Source organism: Coccidioides posadasii, chromosome 2 (genome assembly GCF_018416015.2).
Source record: "Coccidioides posadasii str. Silveira chromosome 2, complete sequence".
Taxonomy (NCBI): Eukaryota; Fungi; Ascomycota; class Eurotiomycetes; order Onygenales; family Onygenaceae; genus Coccidioides; species Coccidioides posadasii.
The window spans coordinates 4,177,398-4,198,067 of record NC_089408.1 but is presented as its reverse complement, the minus strand read 5'-3'; the positions used below and the strand labels follow the sequence as shown (position 1 = coordinate 4,198,067).

Here is a 20,670-nt window from a genome sequence, read left to right as displayed (position 1 = left end):
GTCCATCCGCCCAGTTTCGGGCATTGGACAACATACCGACCTCATTGTAGTATCACATTCAGCGAGGCACCATACCGGTTTTGGGCAGTAGACCGGAAAGGCGAATGCATTCAATTTTGAGAATGGGAAACCCGCGTGGATCACTCCTCTTTAGAGTAAAATAATTCCCGTCTCAGTATCGTGGACGGAAATAACCATCAGTTCTGATATATTAATACAAAGTATCAGGGAGCTATTGGCTGGGTGAACTGTCAATCGCTCCCGATCAAGCATTGTGAGAGAGCATTGTGTTGTGGTCGACGAGGTATCGGGATCACCAATTATTCTACCAGGGGGTCTCTTGTCACCCTCGACTTGCTTGATCAGCACATTAATGGCTGGAGAGCAGCGATGGTTGAAGGGAGAAAAGCCGGTCAATTGAATCTGAAGGGGGGGAAAAAAAAAAAGAAAAGGAGCTGAGGGTAATCTTTTCATCTTTACCAGGAAATGAAGATCTAAGACTAGCACACTCTTTGCTCTTAGACTTGCGGGATAATATTATGTCTTAATAGCAATGCCGCCGCTCTGACTTGGGAAAACAAGAATCGTTGAGCGTAGGAAAAAGCGCTCACCACTGAAGCGCAATTTCTCGTTCATACGAGGTCGGATTGCTGGCCCATCCCATGGTGACTGCGGATGTATCTCTAGGCAGGCCGTGTCCAATGAGCATATTAGATGCGTTCACGAAGACTTCGGGAATAATGGCAAACATGGCATGTCGCTTCGGGTCATTATGCAACTCTCCGATCCGAGTGGGAACGATTCATAAACAATGAATTCGATTTTGACTGCAAGACTGAGCGCACAGCGGTCCATTCCAAACTCCTATAGGTGGCATAAAAGGCCTGAAGGACTTCCCTCTTGTCGTCGAGTGTGACGGGTGTACGACGTCAAATCCGCTAGATCACGTTTCTGTTGCACCGCAATAAAACGGCTCCGCATGGTGTTTTACGCAACCCAGGTCTTAACGGTTGTTAGCATAATAATTAAAAAGACCGAGGAGGCCGGCAAACCGTCCGGGGCCTCTGCTCTTTGTTTCGCGCGTAAAAGCTGCCTCTGTTTCCGGTTGTGAGAAGCCCTTAGTGACTGTGAGGTTTAAGAACTCGGCTGCAATGGGTAAGTAGAACGAAGATATGGAGGTGAGCTACTGTCCTCCTGGACAGGACGTGAGCGGAAGAGGGTGGGAAAGAAGCCCAGACCTCAAATTGGTTGGAACCTTCCAACTTTGCTTCTCGGACTAAAAATGATCCAGCCCGAAATGGCCAGCCCCCGACCTAAATCCAACATCGGACAGTTGAAACCAAATTTGGCCGAGCGGAAGAGCCGGAGGAGAGTGCTTTAGGGTTCTCTCAGAGATGAGCCTCTGTTGGGAAAATGATCCAACGTCTACTCGTGATTGTCGAAACGGTAATCGTCACAAAGCACGCAATCTTCTAGTTCGGCCCCTTGCTCCGCTACAGCTGATCCTGTTTCATAGATGGGCCCATCATCAGTGCCCGCAAACATTGAAGGCTAAAGGCATGCATATTGTATAGATCCCTATGATGCGATGCCTGTACCCATTTATCGTAGCAGATATGAATGCAAGTTCCCTGAGATTTGGCCGTTTTTATGGCGAGTGTGTTAGTACAAACCCTGACTCAGAATACCTTTGGAGTGAATTTCATTCCACTGTAGGATCTTGTTATCGTCTATCGATTACAATGGTAGTAAAAGACTTTCAAGCGACTTTCCAACTTCATCGCAGTGGAATCAAGAGGAGCAATTGTCAGTGCAATCGTGGACGCATACATCCATGTGCCAGCCAAAACACCGGAGGGGAGAAATGTATCTGAAGCATAGGGTACTACCAATACCGCCTTTACCAATAAAACTTTTTTCCACGCTGGATATAACACACAACATACTATTGCCATAAAAATGCCACAGGGAGAAAGAATACAAGGGGCAAAGGGAAAGGGAGACAACATCCGCCAAAAGTCCGTCCATTTCTTGATCTGGCAGCAGTCACGACTAGCAAATTGTGTGACCAAATATTAAAAATGTTATATATATAAAATTCGATTCAAAACGCTCTGTCGCTCCAGTCGAGCCCGAATGAAAACAAGTCATCATCCCACACATTGCCCTGAAGAGCCAATGCGAGATTAAGATCCGCGTCCGGAAGGAATCCCTGCGACCAGACATCCTGCTGCTGTCCTGTCCCCTCCATCGTTCCTGGTGCTGGTGTGAAGCCTGGATGCTGGCTATATGTTGGTTGATATCCGGCAGTGATGGCAGGATGAGGTGCCGAGATAGGCCCAAGTCCCATTTGTTGATTAATGTAGGGAGTCATAAGAACACCGGTGGGCCCGGAAATTGGTGTATCGGAGGGAATTGTCTTGGTGGTCGGAGCTGTCTGATCAATAGGTTCGGAATGGGTGCTCGGATGAATGGTCACAGAGGGATTTCTGGCTTCACCTGGTGGTGAAATTTGTGGTGCTTGATGTTGGTTACTCTGCTCCTGCTTCGAAGTCACATCTTGCGGATGGCCAGTGGCTACTTCGCTAAGAACATGCAAGGGTGTTGGGCCGCCATCCGCAGAAGCCTACGGGCAGAGTGATTAGATATATACCCTTGCATCAACGCAATGACGAGTACTTACTTTGCTATTTAGACCGGATAATTTCAACGAGTTAGGATTCGCGTCGTCAGAATCTCTCGGCTGAAGGAAAGGAGGCACGACCAAAGGCTGCCGTTTATCTTTACTTCGCATGTAGCAACTTTTTAACATGGCTATTATCAGAGCGAATTTAGCTCCAAGACGTCCACCATCCGTGTCGCCACATGCTCGTAAATGCTGGATTAGCTTGTCAAGGAAATATTCAACTTTGAAATCTGCGGGATTGAAAATGTGGCTGAGCCGGCTCCCAGACGATATCACCAACGAAAACAGCTTAAGTAGTGCAATCGATCCATAAGTCATACGGACAAAGTAGATTGTTGGAAGGCACATCAGGTCTTGGTGCCCAATGGAGCAGAACAACTGAAGCGATTTGTGAATCGAAGTTAAACAAGTTGTCAATGCATCAACATGGGCCGCAGTACCCAGGTCGGCTGGACTGTCCTCGCCAATATCCGCGATGAATGGTGGTTTGAAGTCGTCGATGTTATGGTCGATGTGCATTCCGATCTCGTGCATATATATGTTTAATATGTGATCGTGATGTGCAAGTACAGCTATTTAGGCCATCAATCTTGCTAACTCTATAGGAAACCCAGGCGTAAAGTAAATCAGTCGGACTTACGAGTATATAGATCCGATGGCACCTCTTTACGCCAGTCATCCAGCTGTCTCTCAAAACCCTTTAAGGCATATTGTATCTTTGGATCAGTGATATTCACATTGGTGGTAGGATCATCCATCGAAAACTGGAAGCCAACATCCTCCGTAATATGTGCTAGTTTAACCCAATGAATCACAGTCTGATCGGAAGGCAATGCATCGGGAGAGGTCTTGAGCATATCGATGCATTCGTCGTTGTAGGGTTGCCAGCGTACGAAAAGTGGTCTTCTCAAAGAGATAGAGGCACTGTGCAAATTAGTAACTTCCTCGACGATTTTCAGGAGAAGCACAAAACCAGGAGTGTAAGGGAAGCATACTTGACAGCCATGGAGTAGCATCCCAGCCATGCTCTTCTCGCTTCAAGAGACTTAGGGTCGACTATAAGTACTTTATTCCCAAAGATCTCCTTCCACATCTCTGAAGCTTTGGAATTCGGTTTGGTTTTTCTGTTCATTCCAATATCCACGCCCATGACAGCGGCCGTATGAATAAATTGATAGAACTTGAGTTCCTCAAAGTGGTCCGGGGGGAGATACCAGAGTGTGGCCACGAGGAGAGCCTGGACAAGCTCGAGTGATTTCTCTCCCCGTACCAGAATTCGATCTGCAAATACACGGTGTGTTTCATTCTGTAATGGCAGCTGTAATTGAGGGCAAAATGTAGCGATTGATATGGAGAGAATTGAAAGAAAAAGAACCGGTTTCGTGCGGCGGACGTCGGACATCGTGGTGCCTGGGGGGAACACAACAAAAGGAGCAGATGGGGCCATATCGTTCACGTAACGCTCAAACGCCTTTGTCGAAGTTTCTATATCGACAACCCCTCGGTCAATAACATCCCTGTATTCATTTTCCACTCGAGGTTTGGCTTCAGGTTCAAAGGAAGAATACAACGGCGGCCAGTCTCCATCGCCACTCCCACGCATATGTGCATTGTGCGCACCCGTAGGTCCATCGTCCGATGGGCTGCGGTGTCGCGCCGGCAGTGGAGCAAAAATGCGGCTCACTGGCGGTTTCTTAAGCTCCCCGCTATGATGTCTCTTCGCGCCCGCAAACACTGAAGCTCCATTCGACTGTGGTCCCGATAACGAATTGTTACGAGACGGAAATTGTCCCAACCAGCGTGCACTGAGTCCCTCTTGTTCCAGCGTCTGGCGCAACGGCGGATCGGGCTGATCACCACTCGAATTCTGCGCTCTCGACGCGTGCAAGCTGGCAGTCAACGCATCGATCTTTTTTTCCAGTTCTGCAACGCGACTATCAGCCTTCCTTTGTCGTTTTCGAGTCGGCACCGTGACGATGCAGCGACGATTCGCCTTTGTACATCTCTTGCACGATCCATCTGGATGATTTGTATCGGGATCACACCGGACTTTCAGTTGTCGACAAGCCTCGCAGGCTCGGGGCCGTTTCAGGTCCGCTAACGAATCGGGCCCTCCAACATTTGATCCCGTCCCAGTAACCGTCCCAGGCGCAGCCCCTGGAACGGCTCGGTTATCACCGTGTCCTTGACCGGAGTAGGGTGAATGGGGAGAGTCGGAAGGAGAGTGGTGTGGAGGGGGTTGCGGGTCGGAATTCGCGGATGTGGAGGCAGTTTGTGCAGATGGATTGATGTGGCGGCCAACGTCCATCTAAAACAATGCCGGACAGCGGCACATGGGATCGATAAATATAACCGTAACACGGAGTATTACGCCGCAGTGGCTAGACTTGCAGTCGGCGACGCGGTGCAAACCTCTCGGTCCAAGCTCGGAACACGGTGGTGTCGGTGCACCGATGACACGTTCAGCCGACGTTTTGTGGGAGCCTGGGCTGCAGCAAGCGTTGGGTTGGATTCCTGCGATCGCTAGTTAATAATTTTATCCTTGAAGGGAAATACTGAAAGAAACTTCAAGCGAATCTCTTCACAAAGCTCTGCTGGGAAAACTGTCTGAGAACCGAATAAGTCGCAGGGCGTCGGTGGGTGGATAGGCAGAAACAATTCTCGTTTTCAGCGCGCCGAAGTTGGTTAACTAGCGAGGCATCTTACCAAGCGCGACCCTTAACCGGCAACAAAACGCCAGGACTGGGGATCTCGCTCTCGATTTCTTCATACTGGATAAGCACAGTTTGGGTTCTGCTGCTTGATTACGATGTGAATTTACAGGAGAACAAAGACGGTTCGTCGGCAAGAGGCTGATCGAGGCCGTGGTTAAAGCAGCAAATCTGGCGGGTCTGGAGATACCAAGCTCTTTAGCCGTCTCCATCCCTCAAAGCCAAGCAAAGAACCCCTAACTTGTACTCCTTAGCGAGCTGCTTTGTATTTGGAAAATGTTCGCAGCAAGAAAAGGGACTGTTTGCGTAATTTTCTCATTGTGCGACTTAAGAATAACTATATATCCTGTATTGGTCGATCTGGAGGACCTATTCCCAAACAGCCACAAAATTCCTAGTATGTTCACCCGTTGCAAACGCCATTGAATCCCAAGGAACCGATCCATATTCAATGCGAACACCATTTAATCCAGCAGGTTGTTATGCAAGCATAGACTCTCCAACACCATCCAAAAGAAAGAAACAGTTCATTAGCCACCAGACTAAAAGCAAAAACTCCAAAAGAATTGCAGAAAAAAAGGCCTTAAAAAAGCAAGGAGAATCGCCCAGGATGATGCAACCACATGCATGGTCTGGGATCTAAGCTAAAACTTTATGCACGGGACACTCCTCCTTGCGCTTAAACCATCCAACAATGCAAGACTTATGAAATTTGCAGAAACAAAGTAAGCGTGTTAGCTCCACACCAACTTCATACTCTTCCATGCAGATGGTGCATTCCTGCGACGTACCGTCCTGGCTGATGCAGTCCTTCTCTGTCGCTGTGAAATGCACCATCTGACCGCTACCAGGAGGGGGAGAGGAATGTCGATCTGATGTTGCTCCGTGACGATCACTATGACTACGGATACATCCGCGTATATGTGTTTCTCGTGCTTCTTCGTTTCCATCTCGTCCTTGAGGTGGAAGCATTCTATTGCAAATTGGGCAGAGATCAGCTTCATCGATGCGCTGGGATGGCCGCTGTCTAGGGGGATGAGGAAGTGGTCGACTCGCATCTAATTGTGGATGACGGTGATGATCATGGTGAAGCTGTGTGCGTTGAGATAGCGAATATGCGGGTGAATAATTGAGACGTTGCTGATAATCCTGTAAATACGCTCAGTTAATTATCCAGTCATCCATAAGCGGACAAGACGTAGCTAGCAAGGGCTGGATCCTTACAGGAGCGCTAGCAGTGCGTGGAGAATAAGATGAAGTAGGAAACTGAACTTGGTCCTCCACATCCTGAGACTGCCTATAGGAAGGTGGAAATGCAGGACTAGTGGCTCCAAATGCATAATCAACCGCGTCGTAGGATGGTAATCGCCTGCCTCCCATACCTGCTTCATTTGTATGATGTAGGCCGGATGTTTCAGGCTGGTACTGTAATATATATTAGCAACGATAAAAAGGCCTAAAAGGAGGTGCCCACATACGGTCATACGAGCCCGGTGTCGTCGGAGTTCGCGGGCTGCTTCTGAATTAATAAAGGAAGCTGATCCAAGGGAAGCAGAAGGCCTATGGAAGGACGGCAAATGTTCATATATCTCTGAGCTTCGAAGAGAGGAAGATGAAAGAGAAATGTGAGGCCTATTTCCTGTAACGTTGGACGACCTTTGACGCCCAGTCGACTCCATGATACTGTACCGCCGAGGAGGTTCTGGATTTGGATCAGGGACACAAGGGTTGCAAAGGCGAACTTCCTCCCCTCCACCAAGAGCTTGGTTTGAAAATTGGTACTGCTGCTCATGCTGGCGAGAAGAAGATGAAGGTGGTTGGTTGACATCCTCCTCGTCATCATGAATGAGGCTGATAATTTCCGCCCTTGTTGAGATCGGTTGTGCAATTGTGGGTAGTGGTTTGCGCGATTCTGGTGGTCTTACAATGAATTGGCGAGGAATGGTGATCCTATGAGGTGAACAAGATGCGCAAACAACCCGCCCACATTTCCTGCAGTGATGCTTTCGATACCAAAAATTAAAAGCCGTCCGGCAAATTGGACAATGAGACACCTCTGAATCAGGCTGCCATCTTGGGAGAGTGTAGTCTGTAAAACTCCTCTCACGATGTCTCAAAGAATTTAGCTGGCGAGCCATTGCTGATGAGTTTCGGGGTGAAGTACCACCATTATCAGATGCTGTCGTTGAAGTCCCAAAACTGCTTCTCGCCCAGGAAGCGTGTCTAGAAAGACCTGGTTGGGCACTCGAAGGGCCTCCAGGAATCGAGCTTCGCACTCTTTCTGGCTGACTACTATTATCCCCAGCACTCACTAATCTTCGTTTTCGGTTTGTTCGCGGAGAGCTCCTAGAACTCGCATCACCTGATCCCTGACCACCGGAAGACCGGTCTTGCAAGAACTCCGACCAAGTTTGACCATGGAGATCAGATGTCTGAGCATTTGCACTATGTCTGCGTTGGGCCGTCATAGGCTGAAGCTCAGGACTGTCGCCCGTCAAGTCTACCACGGGGAGGATCGCCCTCGCCAGAGGACCGCCCCTCTCTCTAGTGACGACTGGGGAGCTCCGAGCCACACTAGTTGCCTGTAAATCACCACTAGGAAGGGCTCCGGAACTTGGCGGTTTCGTAGGAGGGGGCATGAGGTCGAGGAAGGGATAGGGGTTCGTCTCGGTGAACGGAAGACACAGATACGGGTTCAATAGCCGAATATCTTCCGCAGGAGAAGAGATCAATCTCCGTCGTTTGGACGAAGGGTAGTCATTTGCTGCAGAGTAAGGATACTCCACGTTGACCCGCGAAGCTGGTGAAGCGTATTCTCCCGCTCCCAGCTCTGGAGAACTAGTGCTGAGCGGCGGGGGAAGGCTTCCGGAGCGCGGCGAAAGATCGTCAGTACTCCGTAGGCTTAATCGGATGAAAAGAATCCTCGAAATCTCACAAAACTTGATCAAACGGTAAGCTTCCGCAACAGCTGCACGTGAAGATGGTTGTGTCGTCTGCCAGGCCCCAAAAAAAAAAAAAAAAAAAAAAAAGCCACTAACTAGGTTCGAGGGACAAGCATCAAGCTGTTTCAGAAGAGAACGCACGAGGTACCGCCAACGTTGAAGTCCCCAAAGAAGCCGTCGAGGCGATTGAAAATTACGCTTTGCAACGCAGAGTTGCCAGTGGATTGCACCATCGTTGGGTGGAGAGTGAAGTATGCGAGAGGATCCGAACGGCACCAAAAAAAGTTGCCCTTCCCCTCGCCATCAGGCGGGAACCAACCGCAGGCCATTTCGTCCAACTGGATCAGCCTAACCTGGCCAACCACCCTTCACAACCAAACCCAAAGGCCGTGAAAGAACTATGATACGTACATACAAAGAATGCATGGATGTTACATACCACTCCACCCCGTATATTCGAGGAAACCCCACCGTCACCTGTGCTCCCATAGCATTCGCGCTACCTACCGCCTGGCCATCGCCAGTGATATCAGCATGCTGAGTAAAAGATCCTGTCTCTGCTCTTTAAGCATTTATCAACTTAACCGGCTTCCAAGGAGGCCGGGAAAAAGGAATGTCAAAGGCAAGTGTTAGCTATGTAAGATATCTGCTATTAATGCTCTCTTTCAACCATTCTTCTCATACATGAAGAAATCATAACCATCGGGGCCATCGCTGGAAACAATATTTATACAAGGGAGGAAGTATGTCGTAAATATTAGGGAAAGGGGGAAAATGAAAACTAAGACAAGCAAGATATTCTGGAATCATAAGCCCGTTTGCCTTCTATGACGTTGAACAAGAGTTTAAGAGAAAAGATCAAAGGAGAAACCCGACCAATGGCAGGTCATCATACGAGGCCGCAAAAGGAAAACGCCTTCGAACAAGCCAACGCTTCGCCGATGTATGTACATTCTCCGGGAAAGAGCCCTTTAACGCCAGGTGTTCGAAAAGGCATCGTCAAGGATACCAAGAGAACCAGCAGCGCGAAGCCATCGAAACTGGTACTCAACGAGGAAAGCGTTCAAGGGTCTTTGACAATCTCCGCCGTGCTTTCAGAAAACGGCGGGCTAGACGAGTCCGTATTGTGAATATGATCGCTTGCCCGATGCTGCTGGACGTATCCCAAACTGGAGGGCCGATCTGCCCATTTGGTCGAGCCGTATCGCCCAGGGCTTGACCTCATTCTTCGGTGGGCCGGACGAGGAGTAGTCGGATCTTCATCCAAAGCGTTGTTGATACTTGATCCTGCAGAGTTCGAGGAGATCTGGTCACTTCGAGTCGACGATGATTTGGAAGAGAATGGCAACCGACTGGTCTGTTGGGCGTGGCTGAGCTGTAGATGCTTTGGTCTCGCTTCGGCAGACTCTTGATCGATAGATAGACGTGAGGTAGAAGCGGTTTTCCGTGCACCTTCGGACCCGCTTGTCATATCCACGGACGAATGCCGTTTTGAGCTTTTTCTTGGAATTGTTGGGGGCCGTATTCGCAGACCCTGAACTTCCGTGGGCTGCTTTGTGGACTCAACACGACTAAGCAGCTCAATGTTATCGGTAGTGGTTATCGGTGGTAACGAAGGAGGTTCTGCAGGAGCTTTCCCACTATTGGGCGTAGGGTTCTTTGTGTTTCCTTTGGCACTGTCCACGGGTGATTCTGTGGTTCGTACCGCATCCTTGGAAGGCTCGGGTTCATCCCGATAAGGCTCAGGAAACACGTCAGATTCTTCCGAAAGCATCAATCCAGGTGGAGGCGCGCGTGCACTACGCACAACCTCAAACCCTCTTCCTTTCTCTTTAGTTTTCCCTCTAAATAGATTCCGCAACCATCCAGTGGCCGAAGAAACCGGGCCTGTGGGATCGGCCGGGCCAGTCTTGAGCTTTCGAGTTGGGGCACTGGAGAGTGCCGGGCCGCGAACACGGTAATAAAAATCAGCTTCACGAACGGCATAATCAGTTCGTGGTTGAGCAGGGTCGTCGTCTCCATCAGGATCATCTTTCGCAACTCCAAGATAGGCTGGCGCCGGTGTTCCTCGTCCAGACCCTGACGGGCCGTCCACCGTTTGAATCTCGTCTCCACTAATTGTGTTGCTGGAGTCTCTTTTATTCCAGTCACCCCAAGAGCTATGTCGCCGGCTAGTTGGCGACATCCCATCAAGGGTAGCGCGACGCTGCCTTGGAGGCCTGTAGAAGTGATCGACCGTCTCAGCGTGTTTCAGTTTAACAAGGCCGCCACGTGGTGACGCGGCTCCACCTGGATGTCGACCAGGGCCCGAAAAGGCGCCGACAGTTCCTGGAGTTGTCGGAGTGTAGCTCATACTTCCATCTCCACGACTTTGACCCACACCGTACACACTGCTGACCTCAAATCCAGTGCTCATCCTGCTTCCTGCCCCAGATCGACCCAAAAATATAGCGGAGCTCCCCGAAAAGCTTCGTGGTCGCTCCCCATCCAATTGTGTTGAAGGCCTTTCCATTTCACTGCCTAACATTGCCGCTTCAGAATTGATGCTATACCGGGGGATGTGACGGCGCCTGGACGTTCGACGCGAGAGCTGGCGCATACCAAACACCTTCTCAGTGGTTAGCACGTCCTCGAAAATATTACTAAACATGAAGGGGTTATTGCATACCTTAGAAAGTCCGCCTCTAGCAGCTCCTCCTTCAACACCGTCTTCCCCGCCTGCTCCAAGTAATCGTGCGATGACTTCGATGAGCGTCTGAATCGCATTGAGAAAAAAACCGAAAACCAGAACAACGCCGTGTATTACGAGAATAACGTAACCAATCCAACCACGGGTGCTGTTCGAAACACCCAAAGACGGAACAAAAGCGACATTCAGAAGAATAGTTATGCATTTGATGACGGCCAGAACAGTGTAATAAGCATTCATCGAGGTTGGGTATTCGAAAGGCCGAAATGCAGCAACGGTAAGGACAAGGATGATCTCGCAAATCGCTAGTAGCACTATCTGGGCTATGCCAGATGGTTGAACTGCCCCTACCGCGATGCCCCTGATGAATGTAAGAAGAACGGAGATCCATGCAAAGGGGGCCGCACTGTCCGAAAACGTGTTGTACAAAGGGCCATAAAGGAGGACTGTGGGAAGATCGTCGAACAAATAGGACCGTGGGCGCGTCTTAGCGATGAGAACCAGGAACCAACCAGCAAATAGAATCAAGAAAACAAGCAGAACGGCAGCTAGTGCAACAGTAGACACTGGTGATGAGCTAGCAATCACGAACTGGAACATAGAAAGGGACACAATCGGTAATAAAAAGTAAATGAAAACGATTCGAATAACGTTTCCGAGGGTGAAAGGTAAGTTTTTCGCCCGGAGATCTTCTTCCGGGACATTAGCTATCTTCCGGTGTAGCCATTGGAACGAGAAAGCGAGTTGTGTAACCAGGGTGATAATAGCGAGCACTGAAAGCAGCCAGACCACCATGCCTGGCCATACATCCTTGTTTGCTGACATACCGATATATTGCCTCATCCGGTCAAGTCCGTAGGTGCCATTGACGCTGTAAACTCCATCTTGGAGTGGCTGCGTCCCGTTTCCGTGGCTGGCCAAACTCTCGTTGAACATGAGGACAGACCATCCGACGTGACTCACGACGGGCTGGAAAAATCCAGGATAATTAAGTGTCAACGAGCCAGACAAAATGACGAATTGAATGTATTGTAAACAATCACCGAAACCCGGAGTGACAAGACGTAGGAGGTCTTCGTCGCGTCCATAATTGCTAGTCCACCGGAATATATCCGTTGTACCCCACGGACTGTATATAGCGGCGGATATCGTAGCGACACCAACTAATATCAAAATAACTAGTGGAACGTATGTGAGGGCGTCTTTGATCGGAGACCCCAAATCAGGAGTAACATCAGCCGTTACGCAGGCGAGAGGGGTTTTGGCTTCGTCGCCGGAGACAACGTCGAAGTTCGGCACGATAGAAGCGAATGAGTACGTCGAGAAGAGGTTGTGAGAGAATGAGAAAGCTCGTAGCTGCGGGAGGTCATTTCTATAGTTGAAAAAAAGGTTAACCTTTACACCCAGCGCCCTAGCGAACCGGGAGGGGGGAGACATACGGATCTGCATTGAAAACAGGTCCCAGAGGGCATTCTCCTTGCACGACAGAATCGCAGAACGGACGCGGGTCTGCTCTGTAAGGTGTGAAACTTAGCACATCGAGATGGGAGAACAGGGTGGTGTATTTCAACGTTGACTGGTCGACGTTTACGATCTTGCCGAGAGTGACATTGGGATCAGACCATCCAGGATCATCTGGCTCCGGATATGCACCCCGCGTCGCAAGGCCCGTCACATTGCCGTATACGGTAACTGTCAGGTTCTTTTCTACCGACGACGAATTAAGGCTGGCTGTGACGAAAAGGGGGACGAAGTGTAGCTTTGCAGGCTTCGACTTGACTATCGAATTCGGGAGGCAATTATCAAAGGGAACGAACACAGCGTCCACGGGTACAAGTGCCAGGAGGAAGAAGAGCACCTGGAAGACGGTGAGGGGCACCCGGTGGTGAGCGAGCAGCGATGTTTGTCGAGCCATCCGGTGTCGAGTCAACTGGGGTTCTGGTGCGAGATAGGTCGGTGCAAAGCATTGCCGGCGAGCCTCGAGAGAACAGTCGTGTGAGATTCCGTCAAGTCCATCGATCGGCAAGTCGGGCAGCCCAGGATCAACACCGTTCATCACTTCAACCGGCAGACTGATGAGACGGCCTCCAAAAGGAGGACGGTCTCCTCCTCGCAGTTCGAAGCCACAATTCCCCCTTTTTAACGTCGAGAAAATCGTCCTTGTTTTTTCCTCACTCCACAAAGAGACATGAAAACCAAAAATATCTCATGAGTCGTTCAGGTGGGCCGCAAGTTTTGGGGGGGTTTTTTTGCCGGGAAGGACAGGGGAGCTTTTGGTTGTTATGATAAACAATCTGCCAAGGGCATCCGCGAAATGCTTGTCGGGTCGGATCTTCGCTAGACGAAAGCAACGCGGAAACCAAGCCAGGGGAGGGATTCAAAGGTTTTTTTTTTCAAGCTTTGATTGCAAGGAATTCTGCTTGTCAGAAGGAATGATAAAATAAAAATGGAAAAAAGCTGGGGGGAAAAAAAAGAAAAAGAAAAAGAAAGTAAAAGAACCTTGAGGACAAAGGGCGATGAGTAGAATCTGTAAGAGCTAATCCAAACGCACAGCCGCACAGCCGCAAAGGAGAACTAGAGAAGGAAAAGAAAAATCCCAAAACAAAAAAAATAAAAAAAATAAAATAAAAAAATAACTAAACAAGATAGCAAGGCTTCGAATTTGGCGTCCGGGTCCGTTTGAAGAAGCCAAAAAAATCGACCCCCCCGGGCTTCGAGTCTGGAAAAATAATCAGCACTTTGTCGCTCTCAGCTGCGGGCCAGAGTTTGCTGGTATGTAGCGTATCAAATCGCAGTGGGAGGAGAGACGAGACACCGGAGCGAGCTGCCAGCACATTCCACCAACTGCGTCACTGACCAGCAAACTATCCAGTTACAACAAAGATCACGCCTAAGCATCCGTCTTTTCCACCCCTCCGCACTGAGACACGTCCCCATCGACTATTTAGCACCTCTGAGAAAGCCCCAGGATCTCTTCGGGACTTCTCCTGTCCTCCCTCGCTTTGGCTGTGAGTTAATGAAATTATCCAATTGCAAAAAATGTGATTACGCTGTGATTCTTGTGATGGAGGCAACACAAAGATAGCTACGGTGCGCGTTCCTGAGACGATTCCAAACTCCTCAGTCCGGGGACCCTCTGATCCAGTGCCCGATCATCCCTTTGAAGTTTGCACCCTCGCCCTGGAGAGTGGAACGGCTTTATTGGCTCCTACGGAGAAAAATACTCTCCAGCATTAAACCCCAAGCAAGAGTCGGACAAAATTGACTTGGGAAGTTGGGAAGCGAATCCGGTGGAGAATTCCAAACGGAGTGGAGTGGAGTGGAGGATACGAGACTGACGTTGATATGCTATTTTTGTTACAGGGCTCTGATCGGTTTGCCTCAACATTCATCCTGCCGAGATCTGGAATCACAGTTCGAAGCCAAGAGCATACAAACATGTCCAGTTTACTCCGTACTTTATGCACTTTTTAACATCTTCGGCAACTTCCGGAGAACTTTTTTTTCCAGATTTCTCGCATTTCCCCGCACAAGTTTTTGGCTTGGGAGGAATGATGATTATAAATAATGAGATAAAAATAGCTTTTGCGATCGTCGACATGGAGTACGGAGCATGGAGTTTAGTTACATGATGGAAATCGCGATTTCTCTCAGAGCTAAGTGCGTGCAAGTCCAAAAAGTCCTTGCTCTTTGGTCCTGTAGGCCGCGCTGGGTGAGCGCTACTGCAGTGTCATGCAAGCATGCATTGTATTTGCATGGACAAGCCATAGAGATGGGAGATCGAGGCAGTAACTAATCCTGCAAAGCGAGAAGCCGCCTCAGGATGCTAGACGGCTGTGATAAATTTTATGTTTAGTGGCTTCCCAACGTAGTGCGCGGGGAGCAAATAGGTTGCCAATGCTCGGTCGTAAAAAACAAGATAATCGCGCTGGCGGACAGAAAGGGCATCGTCAGCCTTGTGATTGAGGGAAAAGCAATCTCAAACTAAGAATTGGGCCGCTCATTACGAAGCCAATCACCTTGGGCTCCGGCTTGCTCTGGGGGTCTCGAAAACTTGAAAGCATCGTCATTTGTGGACGGGTCCCATGGCTTGGTCGAATCTTGTCTCAAACTTCTGGCAACGGCCTTGGTTGCAGACCTGGGTTATTCAGCAAAGAAGCCCTTGCTTGGCTCGCCAAGATTCGGCCTTCCATCTTGCTGAGCAGGATCTCAGGGCAATTTGCAACAGTGGGACATCACCACCGAGTGAAGTAGATATGTAATAAACCCCAAGAGGTGAGAGACTGAGAAACTGCCTGCTTGCTGGCACTGTGCTGGCGCTCGATCGACGGATGACGCGTTGGCGAGGCCCAAGCCACACCCATCCTCACACAAGCCTGCCTCCGTGTCGTGGCGCATCCTCGCTGCTCGCGCTGCGCTCCGCTGCAAAGGGCCAAATCACCATGCGCTTGGAGGGGAGCTGATAATGGCTTTGTCTTTGTCGTCGGGGAGGAAAGACGAGCAGGGACGGACGGAGCCTGCGTACGGCACAGAGCAGCTACTTACTTGTAGGATGTACTCCATACAGTACATACATCTGCCCATTCATCTTCCGTGTAACCTCTAGCTGGGACCCAGGAACAGTCCGTGGGAGACAGAGTACTCCGTACGCAGTAGTTCTGTATGTCGCCGCTCCGTCGACACTGTACATCATGATCCACGCACCATCACGCAGAAATGGGGACTTCCTGGGCCCCGTCCGATCGTAGCGATCTGACCTCTCGCCCACGGTAACTATGTCAAGGTCCACAGGAACACGGGATCAACAGACTTCCCGGTGAAATCGACCGCGAGAGGTGATGCTATGAGTGTCTCCTTTTTTTTCCTTCTTTTCCTTCCTTTGTGGGGTGAACCCAGTTGAGGAATGTGTCAATACAAGCGAATAATGAATCATATATAATTAATATCGACTTGGAGTTTATAAGTGTGTCGAGGGGGTGGATAGTTCCCTCCTCGTTACATATGTACGCGCGACCTGCCCAGAGAGATCGGCGGTAGCGAGTGCCGCCGGGATTGCTGGTTGGCCGAGAGCAAGGTTTACCAGCGACCCTCGTTTCAGGATGCCAGGATTGGGCCAAGGAGAGGGGGCCGCCCAAAATCCATGTTTCATCTTCGGCTTGTCCACGCTGGAGGGCGCGGAGAAACTCTCCCAATCGATGCAGCTCCCACGGTTCGGCCCAAGCCATGTCCACCGGAGTGGACAGGCTCTGCTGGTGGTAATTAGATCACTTTAATTTACCCGTAACCCAACTTCAATCAATTGAGATTTATCTCAAAAGGGGCCTTTGCATGGAGCAAATGACAGGCCTTGCAACGGCTGCAAGACCCCTGGAACACTACATGTTTTGGCGTTTAAACGGCTTGTGAGATCTTCAGGCGTGTGTGCCATTGTTGCTCCAGGCACCTCTTCATTATTCTGAACACCAATCTGTCCACTTCTTCCCATTCCATCTGTATGTACGTTCTGATCATTTCTCTGATGTTGTTTGTTCTTTGCCCGACGCGCCTGTTTGTTTATCCTTGCTGATCCTCCAAGAAAAAGCCCCGGTTTCATTAAAACTACCCCATTATGACCAGCACGTGAGCGCTCCTCTACCTGCCAGCCGACCTCCCTCCCTCTCTCTTCCGCACCACCTCAGCTCTTCTTTCACCTGTGTGACAAGTTGCTTTGGGAGTGATGCCGGGACGTCAATGCTCTCTTCTTTAAATTCCCTCCTGACCATTGAAGATCGCAATCAATGATGGTGGTCGAAACCTCAGAGCATGGCATAAGCGCCGTGGCCGAATCCAAAGCACGAAAATGGCGGGACAAAATCTTCTCCAAGGAGAAGGACTCCAAAGCTGTCCGCGATGCACAGATCGATGACTTTCTCGGTTCCTCTCGCATCCAGCCCCAATCCCAGCCCCGTGCTTCCCCTCGGCCCGGCGTTCCATCCCCACGGATCGATGTCTCCGTGTCTCAGCGCAGCCATGTGAACGTTGAGCAACCCTTGCTCGACTCCTCTTATCTTTCACACAACACCACCAGCCCCGTTAAGCGCCGTCGCCGCAAAGGATTGAAAGTCCAGTTCAGCAATGATCCCCCTGAAGTCATGGGCGAAGGTGGTGATGAGGCTGAAGCCCCGACCAAGGACATGATAGCCGTATACCGAACACGGTCGAACTCCTCCGCTTCCACCTTTACGGACAGATCAGACTCATCCCCCGTTGACGAACATTCTCCGTCCGAACCTCATTCCTATCGTCATGGCATTCCACCATCAATCGCTGTCCAACACCAATCGCCCGTTTCAGAGCAGCAGGCCCCGTGGCAGCCACTCCTCATGCAGAATTCCCAGGACACTGACTTTCTCCTTTCGCTTGGTGAGAGTGTGCGTGGCTCTCGCCTATCGCTTAGGCAGTCTTCTGACCCGAACTCGTTTGCGCGTCGTGTTCAGGCTAAGATGAGAGCTGAGGAAGGACGCGCATTTCAGAAGCATTTTAACGAGGAAGGAGACTCACCAACGGACACCACTTCGCCGGCACAGTCCTATCCCACCCAAGCTGCTTCAGATCTACCGAAGACAGAGGAAAAATCTAGTCCACCATCTTTCTGGTCGAGTGTCCTTAGTGCCTTGCCTGATGAAAGCCAACACTCGCGTCGGCCTTCGCCTCCATCCTCGAATGCAACTCCTACTTCCGCTCACATAAACAATCCTCCGGCGTCATATAAAGCACCGCGTCAGCCTTCCCCTCCATTCTCGAATGCAAACCCCACTTCCACACACGCCAGTGGCACTCCCGCTTCGTACACAACAACGCGTCCTCCTCCATATCTCAAATCTCCAGAAAGCTCTACCGCTTCTACTCAACAATCTTTCCAGAGCTGCACCGAAGATAAGGACTCCTCATCATCAAAGAACTTACGAAACGTCGCCAGCATGGTCAGCGATACCGCTTTATCGGACTTTTCCGACTACGTGAACCACTTTAACAAGCTGTTCAGTCTATCTGCCGAAAGCGTAAAACCTTCAATGGAGACATCCCTTTCAGAGTGGGTAAGAGCGTGCGTCTGGTGGTTCTTGAAGGGCCGTGGAGAGTTAGAAGTCTCTATACGATCGCGGCCTTCGAGCTCGGGCGGGAATTCTTCTCAGGCGTCGCCGGGCGACCAGTCACAACAGGCAGTGGTGAATTTGGCAAAGGCCTGGTGGATAAACCAGACCATCGTTCCTCAACATCCCGAGTTGTCGAGATTTGGGAAAATAAGCACTGATGAAATGCTATCTGTTGCCAAAAGCACCGGAGATCTACGCATTGCACATCTGATCACCCTTCACCAGAACGTGATCCGTCATCTCCGAGGGTTAGCGATGTCAATGAAACGTCACAACATCCTTCCTTCTGGCAATGACGCCCCTCCGCTTCTCCAGTCAGTCGATACCAGCGTCTGGATCAAGTATCCGTTCTTTGCTCCCGATATTTCTGCTATCCTGTCTGGTTCCGTCTCGAAATCAATGCTTGTCGACATGTCAACCAGGCACCCCGATCTTGGGGATGTGATGCCCATGGGTGATACCAGCCGATATTTTTGTTATGGGCGAATGTTTGTGGAGGCCCATATTAGTTCTGGAGACGATGCCTCTCAGCAAATCGCCATCCCTTGTATGTTGTCCATTACTCGTAATAGAAAAGATCCACATGTTATCGCCACTATCACCAGTCAGAGCGAGCTGGTGAATATTACCATCCAGGCTGATAAGAAGCAAGGACCAACATGGGCTGATGTTGACTGGCACGTGAGAGGCTGCACAATGCGCCTCCAGCTTCCCAGAGGATTTGAGTTGGAAGTTCACTTCAGACAGCCTGACTTTAATATGATATGGAAAATTGTTGAATATTCACGCAAAGTTGAAGCTAGCTTTAACCCCGAAGCCGGTGAAAAGTTGATTTTTGAAGAAGTCTTGGATGTATTCCAGTACATGGACTCTCGTCCCTCCAAAGCTTTCCCTCCAGAACCTTCGCCACGATGTCGAATTAGACTCTTTGAAAAGACAGTTAAAATTACTGAGGGTACTGGAACACGCGAATCACATCGTGGTTATCGGTTCATTGCTGTTACAAGCCCCAAGGTTAAGAGTCTAACCAGTGTCTCACATTTCCTAGGAAACGGTGCTCCTGTTGTGTTTGGATATCTGCGTGGTGACAATGGGGCACCAGCACTGATGTTAAAGGTCCAAGATGGTGATGCACTATGCTCTATGATTCTAACATTTTCTGATGCTGAACATCGATCCAAAATGCATTCCTTGCTGTTGGGCATCATACCCAGTGATGATGAATTGCAGACTGCTGAAATACCGCTCAAATCCTTCTCTATTGAGCAGCCAATTGAAAAAGGTTCAGGTGGTTTGCAGTCAAAGACACCATTAAAATTCACTTCTCCAAGTATTACTGTTATCAACCAAAATCCAAGCCTTACTGACCATGGATATGCGCCTACAATTCTGTCTGAACGTCTACGAGCGTTTATCAGTTCAAACTGGGGCTCTGTTACAGACAGGATTAATCTGGGTAAGGATTTCAAGAGGCCTATTCTTCGTCTATATGTGATAATATATGTTAATTTCATGTCTTTTAGGTCCGGGTGATCTTAGAATTGGCCTTGATGTTAATGTTCCAACTGCCATGACCGTCTATAGGCCACCACAAAATGACCTGACGATAGCAGTGGCTGAAAACTTGGTGCCAAAAGAGCTGCCTGATGAACTAGCTAGTCTTCTAAAGACAGCAAGTTCGAAATCATTGGTTAGAAAATACAATTTTGCATCTGTTCAAGGTTTGATCTTCTTACCTGCTCCTGTAAATCCAATAGCTGACTGTTGTGCAGCTTTACATACATTCCAACAAGCAATAACTGGCTTCAAAGTTCGTTTTGATGGGTAATGCCTTCTCACTTCCTGCTGCGATTCTGGATATGTTGCTCACAGCACTTTTATTGTAGATATTCAACAAGCTTTGCCATATCACGCAGAAGAATGGTAGTTCCCATTTATAAGAAGTGGGAGGCTGGCAGAACCCGACTCCAGATCATCGAACAAGAAAAGATTGTCCAGCTTGTGGTCTTCTTCTCTGACTTCAGCCATGGAAAATGCATGAACTTTGTGCTGAAGAGCACTGATAACTTCGAGAGTTCCTCCCGACCTGGCAAGTACGCAATCAAGCTTGTGGATGCCAAATTTGCACTCCCTAGGGGCAACGATGACGAGTTCGCAGAGTTTGTCTGCTTGGACATGCCAGAGTACCCTGGTGAACACGATGACATCACGATTTATTTTGATTCTGAGAACGGTAGGCCATCCGTGTCACCGCTCCTGTCGTCGAATTGCCAGTAAAAGCAGCTAATATACGTTGCAGATCGATTCAATTTTCAATCAGCCATACCTGGCTCTGTTAAAAGTCCACTAAGGGCTAGTTCATTCAAGCGATAAGCAGGCGTCGCGATTCCCCTCCCCATTTACAGGCGCATTTTGGAGTTTGACGATGCTTTGCTGGGGGCGTTGGCTCAGGGTCGGATTTGATGACACCATACAAGCTGTTCGGTCTCTTTTTATCTGCATCCTTCTT

At 49.5% G+C, this 20,670-nt stretch overlaps 5 protein-coding genes across 6 annotated transcripts; 1 reads left to right on the top strand and 4 right to left on the bottom strand.

Annotated features, from left to right (window-relative positions):
• Positions 1-1,713: 1,713 nt before the first annotated feature.
• D8B26_003808 (uncharacterized protein) lies at positions 1,714-3,606 on the bottom strand. Of its 2 annotated transcripts, XM_003071721.2 has the most exons (3): positions 3,327-3,606; positions 2,684-3,258; positions 1,714-2,626 (listed from the first exon to the last, which is right to left on the bottom strand). In XM_003071721.2, exons 1-3 carry the CDS (start codon positions 3,541-3,543, stop codon positions 2,105-2,107), a joined length of 1,314 nt encoding a protein of 437 aa, XP_003071767.2. In that variant the 5' UTR covers positions 3,544-3,606; the 3' UTR covers positions 1,714-2,104. The 2 variants fall into 2 exon arrangements, with proteins under 2 accessions (XP_003071767.2, XP_065980353.1); XM_066124273.1 differs by having other exon boundaries at positions 1,787-2,626; positions 2,684-3,606.
• A 69-nt stretch (positions 3,607-3,675) lies between these two features.
• Positions 3,676-5,009, bottom strand: D8B26_008421 (uncharacterized protein). The gene is made up of 2 exons (XM_066125867.1): positions 4,255-5,009; positions 3,676-4,171 (listed from the first exon to the last, which is right to left on the bottom strand). Exons 1-2 carry the CDS (start codon positions 4,992-4,994, stop codon positions 4,150-4,152), a joined length of 762 nt encoding a protein of 253 aa, XP_065980352.1. The 5' UTR covers positions 4,995-5,009; the 3' UTR covers positions 3,676-4,149.
• Positions 5,010-5,700: 691 nt separating this feature from the next.
• Positions 5,701-8,572, bottom strand: D8B26_003807 (uncharacterized protein; the record flags this gene model as incomplete). The annotated part of the gene is made up of 4 exons (XM_003071722.2): positions 5,701-6,546; positions 6,622-6,822; positions 6,876-8,259; positions 8,481-8,572. 4 exons carry the CDS (start codon positions 8,570-8,572, stop codon positions 6,037-6,039), a joined length of 2,187 nt encoding a protein of 728 aa, XP_003071768.2. The 3' UTR covers positions 5,701-6,036.
• A 416-nt stretch (positions 8,573-8,988) lies between these two features.
• D8B26_003806 (uncharacterized protein) lies at positions 8,989-13,625 on the bottom strand. Its single transcript, XM_003071723.2, has 3 exons — positions 12,468-13,625; positions 11,008-12,400; positions 8,989-10,947 (listed from the first exon to the last, which is right to left on the bottom strand). Exons 1-3 carry the CDS (start codon positions 13,082-13,084, stop codon positions 9,403-9,405), a joined length of 3,555 nt encoding a protein of 1,184 aa, XP_003071769.1. The 5' UTR covers positions 13,085-13,625; the 3' UTR covers positions 8,989-9,402.
• Positions 13,626-16,461: 2,836 nt separating this feature from the next.
• D8B26_003805 (uncharacterized protein) lies at positions 16,462-20,534 on the top strand (the record flags this gene model as incomplete). The annotated part of the gene is made up of 5 exons (XM_066124272.1): positions 16,462-19,617; positions 19,685-19,882; positions 19,934-19,985; positions 20,048-20,394; positions 20,461-20,534. The coding sequence occupies exons 1-5, from the start codon at positions 16,806-16,808 to the stop codon at positions 20,532-20,534; spliced, it is 3,483 nt and encodes a 1,160-aa protein (XP_065980351.1). The 5' UTR covers positions 16,462-16,805.
• Between the last annotated feature and the right edge of the window lie 136 nt (positions 20,535-20,670).

Coding starts and splice junctions, on each gene's coding strand:
- D8B26_008421 (XM_066125867.1), bottom strand. CDS start 4,994: ATGGACGTTGGCCGCCACATCAATCCATCTGCACAAACTGCCTCCACA. Junction 4,172..4,254: donor GATGGAGACTGGCCGCCGTT/GTATTCTTCCTT, acceptor TTGTCGATATAG/AAACTTCGACAAAGGCGTTT.
- D8B26_003806 (XM_003071723.2), bottom strand. CDS start 13,084: ATGAACGGTGTTGATCCTGGGCTGCCCGACTTGCCGATCGATGGACTT. Junction 12,401..12,467: donor CCTGTTTTCAATGCAGATCC/GTATGTCTCCCC, acceptor TTTCAACTATAG/AAATGACCTCCCGCAGCTAC. Junction 10,948..11,007: donor CTAGAGGCGGACTTTCTAAG/GTATGCAATAAC, acceptor ACCACTGAGAAG/GTGTTTGGTATGCGCCAGCT.
- D8B26_003808 (XM_003071721.2), bottom strand. CDS start 3,543: ATGCTCAAGACCTCTCCCGATGCATTGCCTTCCGATCAGACTGTGATT. Junction 3,259..3,326: donor GCCATCGGATCTATATACTC/GTAAGTCCGACT, acceptor TGGCCTAAATAG/CTGTACTTGCACATCACGAT. Junction 2,627..2,683: donor TATCCGGTCTAAATAGCAAA/GTAAGTACTCGT, acceptor CTCTGCCCGTAG/GCTTCTGCGGATGGCGGCCC.